The following is a 25,293-nucleotide window of genomic DNA, read 5'->3' as shown; positions in this document are numbered from 1 at the left end:
AGTTATTTCATTTTATGTAACACCTTTTATAAAGCACTTTCTTAGTTGCAACAAAATCTAGCAACTCCAAATCTTTGCCATCCATGCCAGAAATTAATAGCATGTTCATTCTAACCTTAGGTGTACAGTAGTCCCTCGCTATATCGCGCTTCGCCTTTCGCGGCTTCACTCCATCGCAGATTTTATATGTAAGCATATTTAAATATATATCGCGGATTTTTCGCTGCTTCACGGGTTTCTGCGGACAATGGGTCTTTTAATTTCTGGTACATGCTTCCTCAGTTGTTTTGCCCAGTTGATTTCATACAAGGGACGCTATTGGCAGATGGCTGAGAAGCTACCCAACTTACTTTCTCTCTCTCTCTCTTGCGCTGACGTAGGGGGGTGTGAGCAGGGGGGCTGTTCGCACACCTAGACGATACGGACGCTCGTCTAAAAATGCTGAGAGATTATCTTCACGTTGCTATCTTTTGTGCAGCTGCTTCCTGAAACGACATGCTGAACGGTGCTTCGCATACTTAAAAGCACGAAGGGCACGTATTGATTTTTTTATCTGTCTCTCTCTCTCTCTCTCTCTCTGCTCCTGACGGAGGGGGTGTGAGCTGCCGCCTTCAACAGCTTTGTGCCGTGGTGCTTCGCATACTTAAAAGCCAAACAGCACTATTGATTTGTTTGCTCCTTTGAAGAGGAAGATATGTTTGCATTCTTTTAATTGTGAGACTGAACTGTCATCTCTGTCTTGTCATGGAGCACAGTTTAAACTTTTGAAAAAGAGACAAATGTTTGTTTGCAGTGTTTGAATAATGTTCCTGTCTCTCTACAACCTCCTGTGTTTCTGCGCAAATCTGTGACCCAAGCATGACAATATAAAAATAACCATATAAACATATGGTTTCTACTTCGCGGATTTTCTTATTTCGCGGGTGGCTCTGGAACGCAACCCCCGCGATGGAGGAGGGATTACTGTATTGCTCTGCTCCTAAATGTTAAAATATAGGCTTTTACTGTTGTTGATTGTACTTTATTGTAAATTTGTTTTTCTTATTTGTTTAACTCTTTGTCAGTTTTTACCATATTTATGTATAGCATCGTTGAGTATCACTAAAGGTGTTTATAAAATGTAATTATGTAATTATGTTATTATTAAGGACAAGAGTCACAGAGAGAGACAGAAAGAGAGAGAGAGAGACTTACCATTTTACGATATTTGTTCACATTCTGCTGTAGGATGTTCAGGAAAAAAGCAAAAAGTTTATCCATGTTCTGGGAAAGGGTCTGCTGGATATCACGACGACGTTGGGTAGGGAGTGTCTGGAATGTCACCACATCTTCTGCTACTCTCAGCAGGACAAACATCACCAGCTCTGTCTGAACTTCCTGGATTTTTTTAAACAGAAGAGAAAATTATTAATAATAAAATCTATAATTGATTAAATTATGTAAAGTAGTAAATTAAAATGTTAGAGGCATGTTTGATAATTCTGAAGTACTATTCTGTTATCTTTCCAAAAAAAAATAAATAAATAATCAACTGACTTTTAATAAGTACACGAACAATATTTAATCAAAGCAAAATTATACTTCTGAGATACAAACAAAATTATTTAGGAATGCCATTAATACTATAAAAGACTGGCTTTAACTCCAAAATTGATGATTCTGACTGTAAGCAAGTTGACTAAGTGATTGAAAGACCCCCAGCACTTACTCCAAGTTTAGTAAGAGACTCCAGTTCCCTCAGCATATTAGGCCAAAGTTGTGGCCATTCTCTCTTGATCATTTCAACCACAATACGGGACAAAACATCCTTAATGTGACCCTCTTCCTCCAGAATGGGACAAATACCCTAAAATTTAAATAACATTCATTGCATTAAAAAAATAATAACCTGCCCAAACCAATTCAACATTTTTCATTTATTCTTAAAGCTTGCCTCTCATTAAACAGGCTCAGAACAACATATATATGAGTATGTACAATATGATTAAAAAACAACATACCTGTAAATATATTAAACACAACAGTTTTTCTGCATATAGACAATATTTCTGAAGTTCTTTCAGCCTCTCAACTTCTTAACTTTAGTTTCAAGTCAAACCGATGAAGAATGTATACCTCTGGTGGAATTGATAGACTGCTGCATGCTACTCTATGGTGTTTGCAATTATCCTCAGATTTTAATTGTCACAGTTTGGCAAATTCTTAGTTTGTAATTGTCCAAGCACTCTTTCACTTTGCAATTAATTTACTAATTTAGAACATATTAGAATACAAAATAAGCACCCACATGTTCTACAGAAATTTGACAATTGGAATGGCAATCATCAGGCAGCAAAAGAACAAAACATTTGTCACATTTTTTCTCATTGTGCATGGGGACTAGAAATGTACAGGACCAAATTAGGGCCACAGAGAAGAAAGATAATGAAGCTAGAAAGGTCTATTTTGAGATTAAAGTTGAAACTTCTATTTTAATCTCAAAATTTCCACTTTACTCTCGTAGTTTATTTTGTCATTAAAGAAGAACTTCATAAACTTCATCTTAAAATCAATGTTTAAATTTACTAGAGTCTCTCAAAACCCATCATAACTAAAGTAGCATATTAAATGCTCTGTATTTTAAGTGTTCCCCGAACCAATTGTTAATCGTTATGTGCTTCTTAAGTGGACTTTCTCTTGCTCTGAGAGGAGCCACAGGCAGCAGTCTTCACACAAATAACATTAACTTCATGATATTACAGCTTGAGATTTATACTTAATATCATTTTAATGATGAAATGCATTAAAGCAAATGTATTACATTTTACAGATAAATTGTTAACTTCATAAAAATAATGTATACTACTAATAATTAAACATATGGGGGCACGGTGGTGTGGAGGTAGCGCTGCTGCCTCGTAGTAAGGGGGTCACATCCTCAGCGTTCCCTGCCTGAAGTTTGTAGCTCTTCCTGGTTGGTTTCCTCCAAGTGCTTCGGTTTCATTCTAAAGGGTTTGGGAAACTCGACTAAATTAAACATTTATTTCAAGATGAAGTTTATGATGTCCTACTTTAATGACAAAATAAACTACAAGACTTTTTTTTATTTACTGTGTACCAATTTTTTTTCTTCTCTGTGACCCTAATACGTAGAAATGTAATAGAATAGCCCAGTGTCAGTTTTAAATAACCTTTCACCATTTTCTACTTCTCTCACACAGCAGTGTTGGATGTCTGTATTTTTACTTATATATTCTTGAAAGTTATCACATTTGCTTTTTCAAATTTGTCTTGTCCCAGCTCAAAAAAAATAAAAAAACCTAATCAAAATGATCTGTTTCCTTTATGGGCTAAATTAATTAAATTTAATTGCACAAAAGCAGTCAGAGAAATGTTTTGGTAATCCCTACCCAAAAACAAACAAATATAATACAAAAATCAAAATTAAAAACAAAAACCTAGATTTTCCAAACTAAGTAATATTTAAACATGGTTTTAAAGGCTAAGTATTGTAAACATCATAGTATAATGAATGGCTGCAAGCAAGTCAGAAAAGTAAACAAAATTTCAGGGATGACCCATAAAGCAGAGACACTGAAGAGCAACAAGAAGCGATCTATTTGCCTAAACTGGATTCATTAAAAATGTGTAGATAATTGTGTGCCTACAAAAACAATCCTCGTATTTCTTAATAAGAAACAATGGATCACAAATGACTTCTTTAAAAATTATTCAAGGTTCAGAACAAGGCAATTTAAGGTTGGCAACATGGAAACATTCCAAGAAATGGAGGTAAAAAGATCAGGAAATTTGCTAAACATCATCAGTACAAGGACAAGATAGAGACAGAGTATAGCAGTAAGTCGCAATAAATGTAAACGGTGGTAATGTTTACAGGTGCTTATTGGCGAGAACCTATAGCCTAATGCAATCACATCCATATGTTTCGTCACTGAAGAACTAAATGGTTCATATGCCCGATTTGATCATGACAACAAACTGTGTGTTCATGTGACTGCGTATAGCAGTGCATAATCCATCCTTCTGTGTTTCTGTAAATGACACAAGGAAAAAATTTTAAGCAAGTCTATATTGCATCAAGTCTGGATGGAATTTCAGGATACACTTTAACGGCTTATACCAACCAGTTTGCTAGCATTTTAAATTACACACTTAATGTTCTCTCTGAATGAATCTTTGCTCACCACCTACTTAAAGACGACAATTATCCCTGTACCCAAGACAATAAAAGTGGACTGTCTCAATGACTATATATCAATGGCGGTCTCTCCCCTTGTGATTAAATACTTTGAGAGTCTGGTCCTGGGAAGAATTAAACAGAATATTCCAGATACATAAATTTGTACGTCATTGGTCCATAGAGGATGTCAAATCCTTTGCACTTCACATTATTCTAGTACATTTGAATAATAAAAACTGCTATAACAAAAAACTTTTTGAAGACTACAGCTCACCACTTAATTTTTTGCCATCAAAGCTGATAACCAAGCTCAAAGACTTGAGGCTAACCTTACCAAACAGATTTTGGACTTATTAGAAGGCTGACCTCAGCAAGTACACACTGGAAGTATCATACCTCCACAATGGTACTCAGCACAGGCACCCCACAGGGCAATGTGCTCAGTCCCCCTCCAGCACTTTTTGTTAACTTATGAGTGTGTTGTCAAACACGGCTCCAACTCCATCATTACATTTACTTATAATACCACCACTACATGTCTGTTCACAGATTGCTCTCTCACACACTGTTGCCAGGACAACAGCTTTCCCTTTATGTCAACAAATCAAAGGAGTTTTTATAGACTTCAGAAAGCATCCCATCTTTAGTGGGGGGGGAATGCTGTGGAAAGGATCAAGGACTTTAAATTTCTTGAAGTTATAATCACTAACAACTTGGATGGATGAAATGCAACTGAGCCATAGTCAAGAAGGCCCACCAATTACTTTACTACCTTAAAATCTAAGGAAAGTCTGTATGTCTCCATTTTTGCTCACCAACTTTACAAATGCATAATGGAATACAGTAATCTATCCATCATAAAAAATATTTTATTAGTACTTACAGTTGATATTAATCCCATCACATTGCTTTTCAAAAAACCTTTTTCTTGCTGTTGCATGTTGTTCCAACGATACCTGAATAAAACAAATATCTGACATTTAGACATGTCCACTTACAGGATAAGTTCAGTGTTTGTCAAGTCTAACATATTTATTTTACCATCATATTATACATTAATTTGCTAGTGCAAACTGTATTCTTGAGTGCAACATTTTTTAAATAAAATTTAATAAATGCTTTGCATATGCATGCAGTTTAACATGGTGTTTACATTGTATATATCCAAATGTGAAACCAAACCCCTTAAAATTTTCCAAACCCAAATTAATATAAACTATGACTGGTGAAAAAAGTACCCTTTAACAAAGGGGAAGGCAAAGGCAGTCCTGGAGGACCATGGTGGCTGTATGTTTTTGTTCCAACCCAATTTCTTACTGAGAAGTCAATTATTGCTGATGAAGCACTTATTGCTCAAGCAAAATTTTTGTGCTTCATTTTAGTTGTCTCATGTTTTTTTAAGATTCCCCACCCTTAATTGCTTAGTTTAGTCTGAAATGGCTGCATGCAACTGCTCCTTATTAGAAATAAGACGCAAATGACAAAGGATTCAGCAGTTCTCCAGCCAACATGTTTCCACATACATCTGTGTATATTCAAAAGGAAACTAAAGAGAAAAACTGAAGGACTGAGAATTACTCATCCACCTAAGGCTACAAATATTTTGGATGACATCCCTGGACATAAAAATACATGATACAAGAATGAACTTACATGGCAGAATGAAAACATTAAGAAGCCATAAAATTAAATAAGATGAGTTATTGGTAAGGGTTGGTTTCTAATTAAGCAATTGGGTCGGAACAAAAACCTGCATCCACTATGGCCTTCCAGGACGACTGTGCCCACCACTTCATGCAAATAATGTAACTACTGACATCTGTTAGGCTAATGTCTTTCTCTGGTGGCAGTAGGAGGTTATATTGGAATCTGTTGTGGCAGTAGAAGGTTATATTGGAATCTGTTCTGGCAACTTTGGGTGCTATGCTGAAAACAAACATCTATGAGTCAGAAGCCATTTTCACAAATACAGAGCAAGTTCAGAACTAACAATGAGCCTAACTTGCATGTTTTAAGTATGCAAGAGGAAAACTGGTGTACCCAAAGACAAATCATACAACATTAAGAAGAACATGCAAACTCCACAATAAAATGAAAACCTTTTCTGGAAAATAAAAGAACTAACTTAATATATCTGGCTTCAGCCAGATCTGAGTTTTACTTGGAACCTGTGATACAAGCTATTGTATTTCTGTGGATGCTGAGGATTGAATTTCTATGAAAGTATTTTCATTTTCAAATCCAAGATGTTTTTGTGTTGTTTCCCTATCTTAATTCAATAACAGGTTATTGTCATGATTATAAGCCACAGTGCCATGTTAGAGATAAGAGAAACACACAAAAATATGTTTATTTAAGTTTCCCTAGTGTTTTCAACCACTCACTCTTGGGTTCACTGATGGCAACATACTGTCTAAGTAGTAACATGGGGGTGTTGTATTTGTGGCTACCCATTGTAGTGTGAAAGCAATGCAATAGGGAATGAACCAGGCTGGAAATACGGTGCACTGAAAGTGTAAAGGTGATTTAACTCTTCTATGCATGGAATGTGTAAAGTTGCACTTTAGTCTGTTGTGCAGTGTAGTCTACTCTTTGGCACCGGGCAGGTAGTGAAAGCTCTACTCTATAGTAAAGATCACTGCTGACAGGATTCTTAGGTCTGAGTAAATCTTAAAAACCTCATGTGTGACTGTACAAAAACAGAGTTGAATATACCAATAAAAAATATTTCAGTGCAAAACAAGACCTAAAAGATAAATGGCTGAATCAAAACGAAACTTACTTAACACAATGCTCCAATATCTGGAGGCCAAAGTGCCTCACTAGTGCAGGCTGGCTTTTTTCAGCTAGTTTTAAACCACACTCGACACAAATGGGGCATTTTTCTTTAAACTCTTCACAAAACTGAGAAAAAGAAAGGTATAGTTAGTCTTCCAAAAATAAACATGATCTTAAAATTAGTTATTTTTGACATCTGCAGTGCGATCTGAGCGACCACTTTTTTGAACACAGGTTTACCTCAAAATGTAATTGGCCACGCTTCAATAGACTGGTAACCCTACGCATAAAAACACTGCTTACGGTTTTCAGAAAAGAAGTTTATATCGCTGGCGTATAAATTAACATTGATAAAGACCAAGGATAACGTGATCGTGTTGGGTCATTCAAATGCATATGGTTGCCTTTTCAAATTATTTTGAATACAGCTACCGAGTCTGGGCGCGTGGATAAGCTGTTCATAATATTTACTTGGCCGATTCTGTCTTCAGATTAAGAATACATGTCATTATTACGAATTATCACACAATGTCCCGTGCTTTGCCAGAATATTTTTTATATTTCAACTGCCCAGCACGCAAAACAAGCCATGAAATAACAGTCTGTCATTTGTATATAGTATAAATGGCTAATCTTCCAAATGTTATTTACAACAGCATCAAACCTAAACAATTTCCTCAACAATAACTGTTCTTTCCATAATCTCTTCCTTTATCAGGGATTCTATGAACCCTACGATCTACAAATTGACAGGTATGAACAATATACAACAAACTGAAGGCAGAAAAGATGTGAACATGAAACAAGCACGTGAAGTTATGTGTCGCCAGCAGGACAACGCTAAAGTTGTACACAGTGATCAATACCTACATAATAAACTACAAAGAGTTACCTTCAAAGCCTCCAGTCGGTACCTTTGACTGGACTCTCCATCCATCATAACGTTCACTGCTTTGATTAACTGGTCACAAAGCGCATTCACCTGATCGGCCGACATTATTTAAATCCCTTTTTGTGAAGCCTTCAAAAATTATTACTGGGTTTTTTATGTGGTGTGTTTTCAAGTTAATTTTAAAGATCTCAAAATCGTTACTCTAAATACCCCTGTATCCCACTCTCCTCTCACACTGGTCCGCTGTACATGTTACCAACTCACAGGCCATAGAAAAAGAAAGCACACGCATCAGATGACCTGGAAGTACTTTGCATTGTGGGAATTGTAGTTTATGTTCTTGTAATTGTCATCTTTCTCGGAGATCATCTGCAGAATCTCGAGGCAATAAAGTAATTTTACATCTGGCACCAGGACCTACGAGGCGTTTTTAATTTTCTAAATACATTATTTTGACCTTGTACATTGTAATAAAAAACGTTTTTTGTTGTTTGGTTCCACAATAAATTCAAGCACTTTAAGCATGACTGTTACTCTCCCTCTCTGTTTTAGAATTAGCCAGGGTTGATGCGACATATAAAAAAATGAAAGCATTATTTTCACCAAAACATTTTGGCGCCCTGATGACTTCCTCTCGTATTAGTTTGCCATAGTGTGCATTCCTTAAGAAAGTTCACGGGCAGATGAAAGACATTAAGCAACCTTTCTAAAGATGACTGTGTGCAGATGGTGCAGACCTATAAATATCTGGGAGTGCAGCTGGATGATAAATTAGATTGGACTGCCAATACTGATGCGCTGTGCAAGAAAGGACAGAGCCGGTTATACTACCTTAGAAGGCTGGCGTCCTTCAACATCTGCAATAAGATGCTGCAGATATTCTATCAAACAGTTGTGGCGAGCGCCCTCTTCTACGCAGTGGTGTGCTGGGGAGGCAGCATTAAGAGGAAAGATGCCTCACGCCTGGACAAACTGGTGAGGAAGGCAGGCTCTATTGTTGGCATGGAGCTGGACAGTTTAACATCTGTGGCAGAGCGAAGGGCGCTCAGCAGGCTCCTATCAATTATGGAGAATCCACTGCATCCACTAAATAATGTCATCTCCAGACAGAAGAGCAGCTTCAGCGACAGACTGCTGTCAATGTCCTGCTCCACTGACAGATTGAGGAGATCGTTCCTCCCCCAAACTATGCGACTCTTTAATTCCACCAGGGGGGGTAAACGTTAATATTTAACATTATACATAGTTATTGTCTGTTTTTTTTTCACCTGTATTATTATCATTCTTTAATTTAATATTATTTATTGTATCAGTATGCTGCTGCTGAAGAATGTGAATTTCCCATTGGGATTAATAAAGTATCTATCTATCTATCTATCTATCTATCTAAAGAGAATCTCTTTCCAGTGAATGCACATCTATGTCTTTCAACATTAATCTGAACCATAATGTAACCAGGTAGATCTCCGAAGGTCTGCAGCTAGATTCTGCTGGGGCCCATTGGAGTCAACTCCACCTACATGGAGCTCCATGGTGGAGGCCACCTATGGGCCCTAGTAAACTTCCAGGTTGCCATAAGATTACTTAAAATACAGGTAACAGAACACTCAAATCACTAAATATCCAGCTTCAGCAGGGATGATAAAGCAGGTAGCTTCATCAGAATCCAAAACATGTTACATATGGAGCACTGTAACTGTCAGTTTTCATAAACACCCCCTTTAAAGTTATGGTCGACGCAGTACTTAGCTCAGGGCTTGCCAGCTAAGCAAATAAATATCACCAGCAGGAGCTATGGATGGGGTACGTGAAGATCAGTATAAATGAGTGGTGTGGACTGATGAGTGAAAGGATCAGGTTTAGTGAGTTAGTGAACTGTGGAGTGGTAAGGTACTTCTCTCCAAGCTAGATGCCATGTCTCAATTACTTTACCTGGCATTGGCTGTTTTTGCTTCCTCTGTATGGTATGACAGAGTTGGCCAACCCATTAGATTCATTGGTCAGGGTTCCTCCCCTGGCTGTGGTTCAAATCCATGTTTTATATGTTGTTTGCTCTTGCTTGAGCAATTCATTTATGTTAATGTTAGTTTTGTTGATTATCTGCTGTACTATTTTTGCCTGTGTTATGTTCCATGTGTTTTGTGGATGGTCACCCAAAAGGTGGGGCCACCTGCCAATTACCACCAGCAACTGTCCTCTGTCCTATAAAACCAGAGGATCTCCTACATACCTAGTAGATCATTTGAATGTGTTAGGGTGTTGGTGAATTTACTTGTGTTTTTGCTGTGCTTTGTAATTTCTCTGGATTTTTTGACATTATTGCTCTGTCTTTTGAACACTCTTTGGATATTGTGTTGGGATTTTGTTTGCTTTTGGAATTGCCTTCAACAGGCATAGTATGTCTCTTGTGCTCGTTAGAACTTCACAGTATTGCAGAGCATTTTTTTCTTCCAAAGAATAAATCCCTTTATATATAAGAAGAAAAAGATATACTGTACTGTATAAGGATTATGTGTTTGCCCCTCTAGTGGGCATTTTTGGGACTACTTCCTTTAGAAACCTTCAGTGGTGGAATTGTCAGTTCATAACATATGTATTTATAGTACAAGGGATAGCTTCGGGGCTACACATTTCAGTAGTTTTGTGAGTGCTTTCCAAATTAAATGGATCAAGATTTTTTTTTTTTTGTAAAATGAGTCAATTCGGACCAATACTCCAGGAATAATCTTTAGGAGATATGGAGCATTTAACTTTTTTCTTTGGTGTTGCTTTGAATGTAAGACACTCCAAGGTCCTTTGTCAGATTTTTGTACAGGAGCATCAAAACTATGTTTTCACATAATCTTTCACCAAATTAATTGAAAATTTGGAATTAAAGATTTTTCGCAGTATTTTAGATTACCAGCCATTTATTTCAAAATATGACTTCTCTGTATCTTTTCCAGAATCTATTTTAGTTTTAAATGGTTTTCCAGTTAAGTTGTTGCATTTACATAAGTATTATCATACAATTGTCTCAAGCATTTCTGGTCTATTTATTGGCACTCTAAATATATTGGAACACAAATATAATAATACATTTACCAGGATTCATATCTCTTTATTAAATCAGATTATTCCAAGAGCATTTAGTTTATGGAAGGAAGGACTATTAAGGATAAAATATTAACTTGCAGAAAGCTTGGTTAATTGCTAGAAATTATCCCCTGTTACTAAATGTAACCCCTTTTGCCCATACAAGTAAAATGTTTCTAGATATCAATATTAATTGCAAAGTTTGTAATTTATAACCAGAAAAAGTTCAACATATTTTTTTTGTGATTTCCTTGTCTCTAGAAACCTGCAGATAGAAATGTCCATGGATTTCCCAGTAAGTGGGTTATTTTATTTTTTTCAACTTAAAGGATGCTATTTTCATTGTTGAGGACCCAAGTGGCTGGACCAGGTCAAGGGGGCAGCCACATAAAACCTGGCACCGCGTATCTGCCTGGGGGGGGGGGAATATTTGACAGACTAACACGTCACTCAATTTTTCTTTTTAAGATGTACAGATGCTGTCTTCCCTTCTGTGGCTTACCTGACTACTCCCACAGTCCTACACAGTGCTTTTGTATTTTCAGGTGAATTCATTGTTTTATGTGGAGAGAAAATGTATTTGAATTTCCACTTTTATTAAATGTGTTTATCATTGATGGAAACACTACCAATGTTGCATCCACAAAATAAAGAAGTAGCTTCTGTAATTAAGTTATGAAAAAATGTCTGGAGTGATTAATTCTGCATTTTAAAAATTACTTTTGTTTTTTTTTATAAATACATAATTATTTTAAGTTTAATTTAAAATGTAATACATAAACCAAGTGAGTAGTGAGCAGCTCTTGTTATTATCAAAAACATCTGCATTGAAAAAGTATGTATTTTGCTTATTACTGGTTATTAATTATTCCTAAAAATGCCTATTGGTTTTATGTTATGGTTAATAAATTTATCGAATAGTAAAAATAATTTTATTTAATTTTAAAAAGCCATACTCTTTTTTAAATGGCTTATTCATTTTGCATTATGCTTTTAAAAGCATACGTAGTGTAACAGCATTAACAGCAAATATGATTTGTTAATAAATGTAACTTCAAAAACAAACACCTTTGTCAAGACTGCAGAAAAGGTACATGAGTATGTACCATAGCCTGTGGGGGGGGAGTGGGTGGGTGGGGGGGGCTCACATATTTTTGTGGTATACTGGGAGACCTTCGATAAAAGGATAAGGTTAAAGGTTAAAAACCTTTGCTCTGTCTGCATGAGACATTGCCAGTTAAAGCATATTTGGAAAGAATAGAGATGAGAATGATCAGAAGGTTATGTAGATTATCATGGAGTGAGAGAAAACAAATACTTAGTTAAAAAGAAGACTTTGTGTGGTTGTGATAGATATTGTGCTAAGGAGAAACAGACTAAGGTGGTTTGAGTATGTGGACAAAGGAACAAAAGGCAAAGGAGGACTCAGTGAAGAGGTGCAGCAAAATGGAGGCCAAGGTGATGAGGCCAAGAGGTATGTCAAAGAAGGTGTGGTTGGAGGTGATGTTAGATGATATGAAAAGGTTGAGTCCCACCCCAGAGGTGGAGAGTTATGGAAAAAATGAGTGAGCAACTGGCTAAACTGGGTAAACCTAGAAAATGTCTGTTAAAAAAGTGATGATGATGAGCTATTGCAATGACCATACAATCCAGAGCTGATGCCTACTTTGCTCCTGATTTTACCAGGATAGTCTCTGGCCACCTGCAACCCAAAATTAGATTAAGTGAGTTCAGCAATGTTATATTGTACATTTTTCCATCTTTAATACATATCTGTCCCTCAAGTATGATTAAGATATAGGTAGTATGTCTAGCTTCTACCAATAAGCTGATAATCATAGTAAAAATAGGAAAGGGACCTCTCAATTAGAATTTCAGATAAGGATTGTAATTCATGGTGGTGCAGCAGTTGTGCTACATTTTCAAAATAAAGAGACTGGAGTTTGTGTTCTCAGTTCCCCCTCTGTGGAATCTGAATGTTCTTCACATGTCTAAATTGGTTTCCTTTGGGTGTTCTGGTTTCCTCCCAAAGTACAAAGACATGCTGGTCAGATGAATTACCGTTGTTAAATTGGCTCTTGTGTGTGTTAACCCTGCAATGGATTGGCACCCAGTCTAGGTGTCATTCCTGCTTTGTAAATGGTGATTGTTGGGATATTCTCCAGCTGTCCCATGACCCTGCCTGGGATAAAAACAAATTGAGAAAATGGAAATGGAATAAATGTACTTCATGCACCCATTAAATACATTGTTCTTCAATCTCTGCAAAATCTATACATTACTCACATATATTCCATTTAACACTCTCTAAAATGTATATGGGACAGGATCTAAATTGTGAACAGTGTGATGAAGCACTCATGTTGTTTATGGAAATATTATAGACTTATATTGTTTTAGGTTAAAACATTTAAATGTTTCTCAGATTTAAACTTACTTCCAATCCTGTAACAACAACATTTCTAGTAACACTGAGTAGAGTCAAATATCTATATCCTACTCTATATTGCTGACACAGACACTCATTTTGCTATACTGTAAGAATTCTAACCAACCTCCCACAACTCACTGGTAAATGATGTCTTGTACTACCTTATGCTGGAAAAAATGGAAGTGCCTCTGTTAGGAACAGTTCAAATTTCATTATTGCTATTTTAAAACAAGCATGTCTCTAATAAATCTTTTCTGCTGTTTTGGTGTTTGTGGGAAACTACATCATACCATCATCTATTGTCATATACAGTATTTGTGTAAGTCATGTAGGTGACAGGGGTCTAGTGTTCAGTTTGACATAATTCCTCTCAAACACATTGTGTGTATTATTGTATTGATTGTATAATGGACTGAACTATAGTCTAGTGTTTGAGTTTATTCTCCAAATAAAAGAATATTGATAATGAATAAAACATATTACTTATATTATTATTATATTATATTATTATATAATAATATTATTATATTATTATAATAATATTATATTATTATATTATATATTAGTAATTACATATTACTTATTAAAAGATCATCACTGGCTGCAGCTGGAAGCGGGGTGCCACCATCGAGAGAGACGTGAAGAGAGCAAACCAAATGAACAACTTCTTTAACAGGTTTGACCACCCTAACCCACTCTCACCTCAGAGTACTACACCCTCCACCCATCCTTCTGCTGATACCAGCATAGGAGAGACATCCCCACCCACAATTACAGCAGCGCAGGTGAGCAAAGAGCTGAGGAGACTTCGTGCCAGCAAAGCAGTGGGTCCAGATGGAGTATCGCCACAACTGCTGAAGGTCTGTGCGCTGGAGCTGGGGAGTCCTCTAAAGCGCATCTTCAACCTGAGCCTGGAACAGGGGAGAGTCCCAAGGCTTTGGAAAACATCTTGCATCACCCCAGTCCCAAAGGTATCACGTCCTAGTGAGCTGAACGACTTCCAACCTGTCGCTCTGACGTCACATGTGATGAAGACCATGGAGCAGCTCTGCTTCACCACCCTAGGCCACAGGTACGCCACGCCCTCGACCCTCTGCAGTTCACATACCAGGAGAAGGTGGGAGTGGAGGATGCCATCATCTATATGCTACACTGATCACTCTCCCACTTGGACAGAGGCAGTGGTGCTGTAAGAATTATGTTTCTAGACTTCTCTAGCACCTTCAACACCATTCAACCTCTGCTCCATAGGGACAAGCTGACAGAGATGGGAGTAGATTCATACCTAGTGGCATGGATCGTGGACTATCTTACAAACAGACCTCAGTATGTGTGTCTCGGGAACTGCAGGTCTGACATTGTGGTCAGCAACACAGGAGCGCCGCAGGGGACTGTACTTTCTCTGGTCCTGTTCAGCCTATATACATTGGACTTCCAATATAACTCGGAGTCCTGCCACGTGCAAAAGTTTCGCTGACGACACTGCTATCATGGGCTGCATCAGGAGTGGGCAGGAGGAGGAGTATAGGAACCTCATCAAGGACTTTGTTAAATAGTGCGACTCAAACCACCTACACCTGAACACCAGCAAAACCAAGGAGCTGGTGGTGGATTTTAGGAGGCCCAGGCCCCTCATGGACCCCGTGATCATCAGAGGTGACTGTGTGCAGAGGGTACAGACCTATAAATACCTGGGAGTGCAGCTGGATGATAAATTGAACTGGACTGCCAATACTGATTCTCTGTGCAAGAGAGGACAGGGCCGGCTATACTTCCTTAGAAGACTGGCGTCCTTCAACATCTGCAATAAGATGCTGCAGATGTTCTATCAGACGGTTGTGGCGAGTGCCCTCTTCTACGCAGTGGTGTGCTGGGGAGGCAGCATAAAGAAGAAGGACGCCTCACGCCTGGACAAACTGGTGATGAAGGCAGGCTCTATTGTAAGAATGGAGCTGGACAGTTTGACATCTGTAGCAGAGTGACGGGTACTCAGCAGGCTCCTATCAATTATGGAGAATCCACTGCATCCACTAAACAGTGTCATCTCCAGACAGAGGAGCAGTTTCAGCGACAGACTGCTGTCACTGTCCTGCTCCACTGACAGACTGAGGAGATCGTTCCTCCCCCAAACTATGCGACTCTTCAATTCCACCCGGGGGGGGGGGGGTAAATGTTAAAATTATTCAAACTTATTGTCTGTTTTTACCTGCATTTTTATTACTCTTTAATTTAATATTGTTTTTTTTTTTGTATCACTATGCTGCTGCTGGAGTATGTGAATTTCCCCTTGGGATTAATAAAGTTTCTATCTATCTATCTATCTATCTATCTATCTATCTATCTATCTATCTATCTATCTATCTATCTATCTATCTATCTATCTATCTATCTATCTATCTATCTATCTATCTATCTATCTACTTAAAAAATGACATGGTTGATGTCACAAAGATCTGTTAGAATGAAAACAAAACACTTTTCAAAAGCCAAAAAGTTTTGAATAAACTATTAATATACGGGCTCACATTCAAATATTATAATCAGAACTGTTCAAACCAAGAACAAACAATGATGATTTCTTTTCTGTTACTGACTTGAAATAGGAGAATATTTTATATAAATACTTATTATTAAAAAGGATTACATATCTATTGCTTTCATGTCCCATCTGTCAAGTAGCTAAACTCTGAAACACAGTCTCTTTGTGGTAAGTGGATCCTGTAATTATGCTTGGGATGGCATGAGAATCCAGATGAAATCCTGATGAAAACAGTGTCACTTGAAATCCCATTACTAGTTTTCTTGTGTTTCATCAAAAGAAAAAAAAATCACAGATTATGAATTTCCTTCAACATTCAAACAAATCCAAGGCCTTTGGATTGATCACCATCTCTTTTTACAGTACAACACCTGGCAGAGTTCCCAGATCTTTCTTTCCTTTAACTGACACACAGAGTTCGGTCTTTATGTAAATTTATATTGAAAGAGACAGGCTGCTTTCATTTCCATTTTGGCTCCTAATGGAGTTTTTGGTTTCTATGGGGACTCCATACAGCATTTTCCCTAGGTGAGTACATCCTGCTTATGACACTTGCTAAGAGCACTTTACCTTGGCTGTGTAACATACAAATATACGGATTATTAGGAAGTGTTTGTAAATTAACTCTACATTGAAATATTTGTAAGAAGCCTATAAACCTATTCTAGAGATAGGCAGTATTTTATTTGTTATTCATTAAAATGGCTTGTGTTAATTTAAATAGCTTGTTTACATGATGTCTATACTGGCACTAGAGAGAAGAGCCTACACTGAAATATTTAATTAGCCATGCATTTTCACCACATTATTCACACACTGATTTATTTTCTGAACCTTCTCAGCCACAATTTGGAGTTTCAGGCTCATCAGAGAATATAAACAGTTGCAACAAGAATTTAGTGTACAAACCATCTCTCTATATGACCAAAAAACCATATTATCTAAAGTACACATCTACATTAAAGCTTTATTAAAATTATTCTGTTGCAGCATAAATTAGAAATTATGAATAAAATATGTTAAAGATGTTGGTCAGAAAACATCTTGCCCTATGTACTACAGTAAAAGAAATTGCCAAATGTTTCTTTATTCACAATTAATTTTTGTAAGAATTACAAAATAGCCATTTTTTTTTTCAAAATCCTTTTATTTAACATTTCAAGTGAAAAATTGCAGGCCTTTTACAAATGCAATACTTGTATGTTTTTTAATATTCATTTACATTTTTATAAAAAGAATAATTGTCAAAATTCTTAAAAAGCCATTTAACTACATGAACCTTTTGTTATTCTATTCCTTTTAAACTAACAATGAATGATACCCTGGAAATTAACATAGGTGCAAGGCAGGAAATCAACCAAGGACTCAATTTAATCATGGTAAAGGTGCCTTTAACATGTTGTCCATTTCTTCAACGTAACTTCTCCAAGAACTGCAAATTTCTCTCCAGTTCAAAATAATTATTGTTTTACACTATGGCAACTCAAAATTAACCCAGTTTGATGTGAAGGTGTGTGCCCTATGATGGATTGAAATTCTGCAAATAGACAGTTAAGGCCTTGTACCCATTGATGCTAGAAAAAACTAACATACTGTACTAATATACTTTGGAAGTGCTTCATAAAATGAATAAAGATTGCTTGTTAACCTGTTTATGAAGAACAATATAATATATAGACATTAAAACTGTGCAATGTGTTTCAAATTTGCTATAGTTTAGTTGAAGCCGCATAGCAAAAATAGCAGAAGACCACATTATTAAATACGAAGAGCATGGTCATTTAATTCTCTCTATATTGCATTCCCAACACCAAAATAACAAATGAAAAAAAATTGCATAAAGGAAAAAACAGTCAAGTATAAAGCCCTACACTTTCCTTTAGTTTAGACCTATTTTCTTGGAAACTCTCTCATCTCCTTTTCAGTGTCATATTTGGTGCTTACTTTGTGTAACTCAACTATATCCAAACAGAAGCAGTATAATGGTCTAGTGAGCATATTGTAGATAGACCAGATTAAGAACTTGATTTGCTGGGTATCTGCATGCCATAAATCCATAAGTCCATGCGATTATAAAGATACAAATCAGCCTTCAACAAGTCCTGAATAGATCTTCAAGACCTTTTAAGGATCAACCTGAGATTATAATACAAATACTACCTAAACTTTATCTAAGTGTGTACCCAAATAAAAACACAAAATGCAAAACTGTATATTCTCAGACCAAAAACTATTCCAACATATTCTAATCAGTAGTAGTTTCAGATCTTAAGAACACCCTGGTTTCTTTCTGCTTGATCATTTTACAAGATTGCCAGATTGATAGTTTGTAATTCAGGATTTAAATAAAGATGTATTCTGGTACAATGGCTAGTGCTGATGCTTGAGTTCTCCAGAGTCCAGGTTTCAGATCCAGATCTGGACACTGTCTGTGTGGAATTTGCATGTTCAGCCCATGTCTGAATTTGTTATTCTGTGGCAGTTTTCATCCCACAACCCAAAGACCTGCATGTTGGATTAATTGACTCTTTAAATTGGCCCTGTGTAAGTGAGTGCAGGTGTACAGGTAAGTGTGCATTGAGATAGGATGGCACCAGTGGCGGTTTTTGATATGGGCGACATGGGCCATTGCCCAGGGCGGCATTGTGGTGGGGGCAGCATCATGGACATCGGGCAAAAAAATATATATATTTTTGGGGTTTTTTTGCACACGCTCATGCTGCCCCGACATCATGCCAGCGCATTTTTGGGGTTGCATGGGCACCGATGGGTTTTCTATTGCCCATTTGCGGGGAGTAAGGGCGCCCTCCATTTGCAAGGTGCACCTGCTGCTTGATGCTTGCCGCACAGGGAGGAGAGGGACGGAGTGGCGGGGGATTCTTTGGCTGGCTGGAGCGGCATCTAATAACCAGCTCGCAAAATAAAACATAATAAAAACAAACAAACAAACACAAAAGCACCAGACATTATGATATAGACTTAAAATTTGCACCAATGTGTTTTCTAAATTCTATCACACCCATATATACGGGAAGTGAGAGCGAGGGCCCTCGGTACGTCTGCTTGCTGCTGCTGCTGTGCTGAAGTCTCACACACAACCTGTCGAAAGGGGAGGGGGGCAGGGTGCTTCCAAATAAAGCACATTTCATTCATAATATTGTCAATCCAAGCCCATTATGTCACAATTAATGTTTCCTGGGTTGTGCGAAATCGCAAAAAAAAAACCTATACAAACACTATACCCTATAGAAAACACTAGTTAGCGGTGAAAAGATGCCTAGAAGCTGGCTAGTATATTCTGAGAAAAACAATAGCCTTTCTTGCTTCTGCTGCAAGCTGTTTTTTAAAAGACACATCAATTTAACAAGTTCTGGACTGACCGATTGGAAGCATGCCAGTTCTCTTCTCACCTCACATGACAATAGTCCTGAACACCATAACTCCATGAAAGCATGGAAAGAACTGGTAGTGAGAATTAAAAAAAGGTGAAACAATTGACAAACAAGAGATGACACTTCTGCAGGCTGAGAAAATAAGATGGAGAGTGGTGCTGACTCGTCTCACTGCTATCATTCAGTCTCTTGCAATCAGAAATTTAGCACTAAGGGGACACACAGAAACATTGTTTTCTCCATCAAATGGCAATTTTCTAAAAGAAGTTGAACTCATGGCAAGGTTTGATCTCATAATGCAAGAGCACATTAACCGTGTCCAGAAAGGCACTTGCAGTCACACCAGCTATCTCGGTCACCATGTACAAAACGAACTCATTGATTTGTTGAGTAGCAAAAAGAGCACTTCAGCAATGGTTGATGATATCAAGCTGGCTAAGTTTTTCTCCATAATTCCAAAATGCACTCCAGATATTAGCCACACTGAACAGCTGTCAGTTGTGATTCGGATTGTGTCATTACAAGAGAAGCCCCATATTAAGGAGTATTTTATGGGTTTTTTGGAAGCTGGCAAATCCACAGGGAACATTTCGCATCCATGATTTTAAACAGGCTGGAAGAGCTGAAAATTCCCTTTGAGGACTGCAGAGGTCAGTCATATGACAATGGGGCCAACATGAGGGGAAAAAACAAGGGCGTTCAAGCCAGGCTCCTGGAACTGAATCCTAGAGCTCTCTTTGTTCCCTGTGGAGCTCATGCACTGAATTTGGTTGTGGCTGATGCTGCAAAGGGATCTATTGATGCCACAAGTTACTTTGGGATTTTGCAAAAACTTTACAATTTGTTTTCAGCCTCCACTCAGAGATGGGCCATCCTGAAAAAACATGCTAACATTACACTGAAGATGTGGTCTGAAACAAGATGGGAAAGTAAGATCAACAGTGTTGAGCTCCCAAGCATCTGCAGTGAGAGAGGCTTTGATTGAGGTGAGAGACCACACCAAAGACTCAGTCATAAAGATTGAGGCCCAGTCTTTGTCTGAGGAGGTGGGATCATACAGATTTAGCATTTTTACAGTGGTGTGGTATAACATCCTGAAACAAACCCACCATGTGAGCAAGCTCATGCAGTCTCCCAACATGCATGTGGATGTTGCGGTCAATTTCCTCAAAAAATCAGAGAGAGGTCTCTGCAACTACAGGGCAACAGGCTTTGCATCTGCACAAATGTCAGCCAAGGATATGTGTGAGGACATGAACGTAGAGGCTGTTCTGCAACAGAAAAGACTGAGATCTACAAAGCGGCACTTCTCTTACGAATCATTTGATGAGCCATTGAGTGATGCCCTAAAGAAGCTGGAGGTGACCTTTTTTAATGTTGTTGTTGATGCTGCAGTGTCTTCCATCCAAGAGAGATTCACTACATTGGAAAATGTGGGAGAGAAATTTGGAGTACTGACACATTTTCCAAATCTCTCAAATGATGACCTCACTCTACAGTGTAAAGCCCTCAGTGCTACTTTGCTTTTTCAGGACCAATCAGGCTTGGATGCCAGAGAGCTTGCACAGGAGATTAAGAATTTGTCTGACTTACCATCAAAATCTATGACCTCTCTTGAGCTGCTGAACTTCATGCATTTCAGTGAACTCTCAGAAATATACCCAAATTTGTGGACTGCTCTGAGAATTGCAGTTACTCTACCTGTAACTGTGGCTTCAGCAGAGAGGAGCTTTTCAAAGCTGAAACTTGTGAAGACATATCTGAGGTCCACTATGTCTCAGGAATGCTTCACTGGCCTTGCCATCATCAGCATCAATCATGCAATTGCTGACCAGATTTTATATGATGACATTATTGATGACTTTGCATCAAGGAAGGCAAGAAAGGTCCTGATTTAGATGACAATTATTTCATATCAGTGTGTGTTGTGCGAAGTGCAATCATGTTAATTGTGCAATTTAGGAATGCCTTATTTTAATTGTATCTGCCTTTTATACTTATTTAATATAATAATTGTTATATGTATGTCTTATTTTGACTTCTATGTGTGCTTGTTTTATATTTAAAGTTCTATTTCTTCCAATTAATATGTAAGTTATTATGTTTGTTTATGTTTGGGGGGTAGGGGAGGCGCCAAAGGGGGTGTTCGCCCAGGGCACCAAACAGGCTACGACCGCCCGTGGATGGCACCCTATCCAAGCCTGATACTTTGCTTGTGTTTGATATTTCCAGGAAATGCTCTGGTCATTGCAGCTCTGAATGAATTTGCTAGAGCCTTTGGTCCACACTGATTTGAAGGTGGTTTAATGGATATTAATTGCCTATGATTCACCTTAATCGATGAGCAATTGAAATACAGACAAAATTAAAAATGAAAATCTAATGGGGAGTTTATACATTGTACATGTCTTGCACATTACTAATGAAACAGTGGATCATTGTCCTTAATTCTTTACAGAACAATATTAAGTAAAACAATAGTGGATCATTTTAAAATGCGGGAATGGGTATTGAAATGCTGGAAACAACCATGGTAAAGATATTCAGTGTCAGCTCGAATATGAAAGAATTGTAACTCTATGTTCCATGTCTATATGTTGCCTTAGCAACAAACACAAACTGATGCATTCCACTGTTCTTGCAGGTCAATAAGATGAGAATCTAAAGCATCAACAATTTAAAGGTCATCCATTCAAACCTCTTTCCCCTTGCACCTAAATTAACTTTTTGCCATTTTCATACAGTTTATTCTTGCTTAGAACAATAAAATGTGAGGTAAAAGATAAATATAAGCAATCCACCTATTTCCTGAAACCAATTTATTCATTACAGTGACGTAGAGAGCCAGAACTTAACTGGGCAGCATATGTAAAGAACAGGAAATAATACTGAATGGGTAGCTAGTCTACTGCACAAAAGCACACAACCCCACCTATGCACTACAGTGTTACTAAACAGTCTACCTCCAAATGTTTGAATTGTGATAGGCAATTAGAAATTTTGGATACATAGCTTATAAATATGGGGAAAATATGTAAACTATACACAAAATGTACCACAATTAAGAACTGAACTTGGATTCAAAAATTGCCTGCAGCCAGCAAAATAATGAATCTGGGATCATGTATATTGCTGTGCTACTACACCAATCACAAAGGGCCATTTTGTTAAAAAAAAAAATCAGTGTTTTTAAGTCATCATAGTAATTAAACTCCTAAAAGAGATTAAGATTGTTATAAAATTAAGCTTTGTGATCATGTGCCCACTGCAATGTAATCAGGACATGTTTGTCTTCATCGCAGTCTGCCGCCATCAATACTGATAATATATATCCTGCTTGAGAATTTTTGCAAGGGATTGATGTGAACACAGCATTACAAATTGCAAACATGGGAGCAAAGAGGGGGCATACAGAGTTAAATGGAGGTTTAAGGAAGTCTGTACCCTGGATCTATGAGCAATGCAAAAGAAAACTTGCAAAGACGAAAGTGGGTTGAAAGGTCCACACCTGCTGCGCTGGAGGCTATGTTTTTCTACAGCCTACTAAGGCTACATTAAAACTGCACAGAAAGGTGAATGTCTACAAATTTGCCATCTCCAAAAGTGCTTAAAGATACATTGAGTGGGATCAATTGTTGCCATATCTGTAGATTGAAACTCAAGGACACAAGGGATAAGTCAGAACTGGTAGGAACATGAGCTGCAGCTACTTAAGGCAAAGAAGGCATCTGACTATTTCAGAATGTGGAGTGAGACATTTGATTATGGCAATGTCTAACCACAAGACTCAGTTTGTAATAATGCATGCTTGAGGAGCAATATTGCAGAAACATGTACCTATTGGGCTATATTGGCAGGCTTCCTCTTTTTCGCCTTTTTCACACTTCTCTGAAAACATCAGATCTGTGTCACATCTTTGCTTTGTGCTCTCCCCTACCATAACCTATAGTCTGTGGATGTAGAGCAAAAGCTATAGATTCGTCAAAAATTTCAGTCTTCACTTTTCAATAGATTTAAACATTTTAGGTTATCCTGATAATGAAAACATTGATATCTCGATGATGGATGTGTGTCTGTCTGTGTGTCACAGTTTCTAGAGGACACTCTAGAGCTAAAACAGCTGGACAGAAAAATACCAAGCTCAAAACTTAAGCCTGTTATGATGTTATGAGATGATAATGCGCTGATTAACTTTTGAGAGAAACAAGCACTCTAGAGGAACCATCAAATACCGTAATTCTGCAATTAATTATGAATTATTCTCGTCAATTGCTATCATAATGACATATTTTATTATCAAAAAGATCCACATCAGAGTGGTTAATAATTACTGAAATGTTATAGAATAGTTCGGGTAACTTGGTTGGTAAGGCACAAACCCTGCTGACGCTTACATTCACATTTTTTCTGTTTGTTCTAATTCTTTTTTATCTCACATTTAATTTAAAACAAATAAATCTAAAGTCTACTTTTATTTGCTCTCTCGCTTTTCTTCATTCCTTTGTGTATATTAACACAAGAAGGATTGTGATTAACCAATTATATTTTAGTGAAAAACACCATAAAATAATTTTCTGAAAAAGGTCATGTGACAGTTTTTCTCAGTCACTTTGGCACATTTCTCAGATCAGAATTTAAATTCTCAAAACATCTTGTCCAACCTCCACATCATGTAATTAATTGTGCAAATCATAAAAGTAATGTCTCATTGTTTTGAACAAACTGCAAATGCTTTGGCAAATTCATGCCACTGATTATGTTTCCTACAATATTAATTGTTGATATCATGTTGATCAAAATATATTATACTGGTTATCTATTGAGTAGTCTTACCCTCCAAAATATTGAGGCATTAGTTCATTGTATAAGTCATTACATGCAAAATGGTTGAACCAATTGTCATAATCTGTCAAGCATATTTTCTGTACATTTCTATTAGAATTCTTTGGTAAATGTGCCCTGAATTGGTGAATTGCTCTTAGGTGAATCTTGAATTTCACCAAGGAAGGGCAATGTTTGAAACCTTATATCAACCAGTGATCAGCCGGTCCTCTAAATAGCTCAGAGGTGCACCTCATGAACCATCAATTGACAAGCATATATTGACAGAGAACAATACAGTGTTCAATTTCTGATAATGGAAGAACAACAAAGAAATGAATAAGGTCAACAGCCGGTAAGAAGAAGAGGAGCAAGACTGCATGGTGGAATGATTGGGAGGCAAAACAGAGGAAGAGGTAGAAGAGGCCAAAGACATAGGCACATTCCAGATGAAATAAGGGCCACAAGTGTGGACCATATTCTCAGTCATGGCATTACAATGGCTGAGGTTGGTTGAAAGGTGCTGCCAAATGTTGGGAAAACAGTGATATCTTCAATCATTCAAACATGTCATAGGGACAACTGGTGCGTAATCCAACAATGTGCACTGTACTGTAATACTGTATACATACTGTAATGATTCATATTACAGTATTCAACTTGCATTTTACAGTACACAATAAATATGCTTCATACAGATGCATACTGTACTGTATATATACTGCAACACACAAACACACATATATACATATGCATAGATATCTTCTGTGTGTATAGATAGATAGATAGATAGATAGATAGATAGATAGATAGATAGATAGATAGATAGATAGATAGATAGATAGATAGATAGATAGATAGATAGATAGAGAGTGAATATGCACAGTGACACATTTTTGAAACCTCAATCAATTTTCTGTTTTGCATTATCGTATTTTTTCCACATAGGCCTGCAAGCCTACTTCACAGAGGTGGCAGGGGGCGCCTTTTCACACCTCAACTGGAGGAAGCTATTTGCATCATGGTCATAGCAGATAATGCCATTAGATTAAGGGAGATACAAAGTACCATTATAGATGACAACAATGTCTTTCAAAACATCCAATCTGTTAGCATCTCAGCTATAGACAAGCTGCTGAAAAGACACCAGATGAGCTTGAAGTAGCTGTACTACGTACCATTTGA

The 25,293-nt window shown here is 37.4% G+C and overlaps 1 protein-coding gene across 2 annotated transcripts in view; it reads right to left on the bottom strand.

The window, feature by feature from the left end:
- The window catches only part of LOC114665558 (exportin-5), a 72,454-nt gene extending 64,317 nt beyond the window's left edge, over positions 1–8,137 (bottom strand). Inside the window, exons 1-5 of one of the 2 annotated variants that reach the window (XR_007933551.1) lie at positions 7,851–8,137; positions 6,963–7,084; positions 5,064–5,136; positions 1,709–1,846; positions 1,195–1,377 (exon numbers count right to left, since the gene is read on the bottom strand). Coding sequence is in view for 1 of the 2 variants with exons in the window: in XM_051919307.1 (XP_051775267.1) it covers positions 1,195–1,377; positions 1,709–1,846; positions 5,064–5,136; positions 6,963–7,084; positions 7,851–7,955 (621 nt within the window). In the remaining variant the exon portion in view is untranslated. The remainder of the gene's footprint in view (positions 1–1,194; positions 1,378–1,708; positions 1,847–5,063; positions 5,137–6,962; positions 7,085–7,850) is intronic. The other variant, XM_051919307.1, reaches the window with a different exon arrangement.
- Between the last annotated feature and the right edge of the window lie 17,156 nt (positions 8,138–25,293).

Source organism: Erpetoichthys calabaricus, chromosome 15 (genome assembly GCF_900747795.2).
Source record: "Erpetoichthys calabaricus chromosome 15, fErpCal1.3, whole genome shotgun sequence".
In the NCBI taxonomy this organism is placed as follows: Eukaryota; Metazoa; Chordata; class Cladistia; order Polypteriformes; family Polypteridae; genus Erpetoichthys; species Erpetoichthys calabaricus.
The sequence above is the reverse complement of the archived record's forward strand: the minus strand, read 5'-3'. Positions and strand labels throughout refer to the sequence as shown.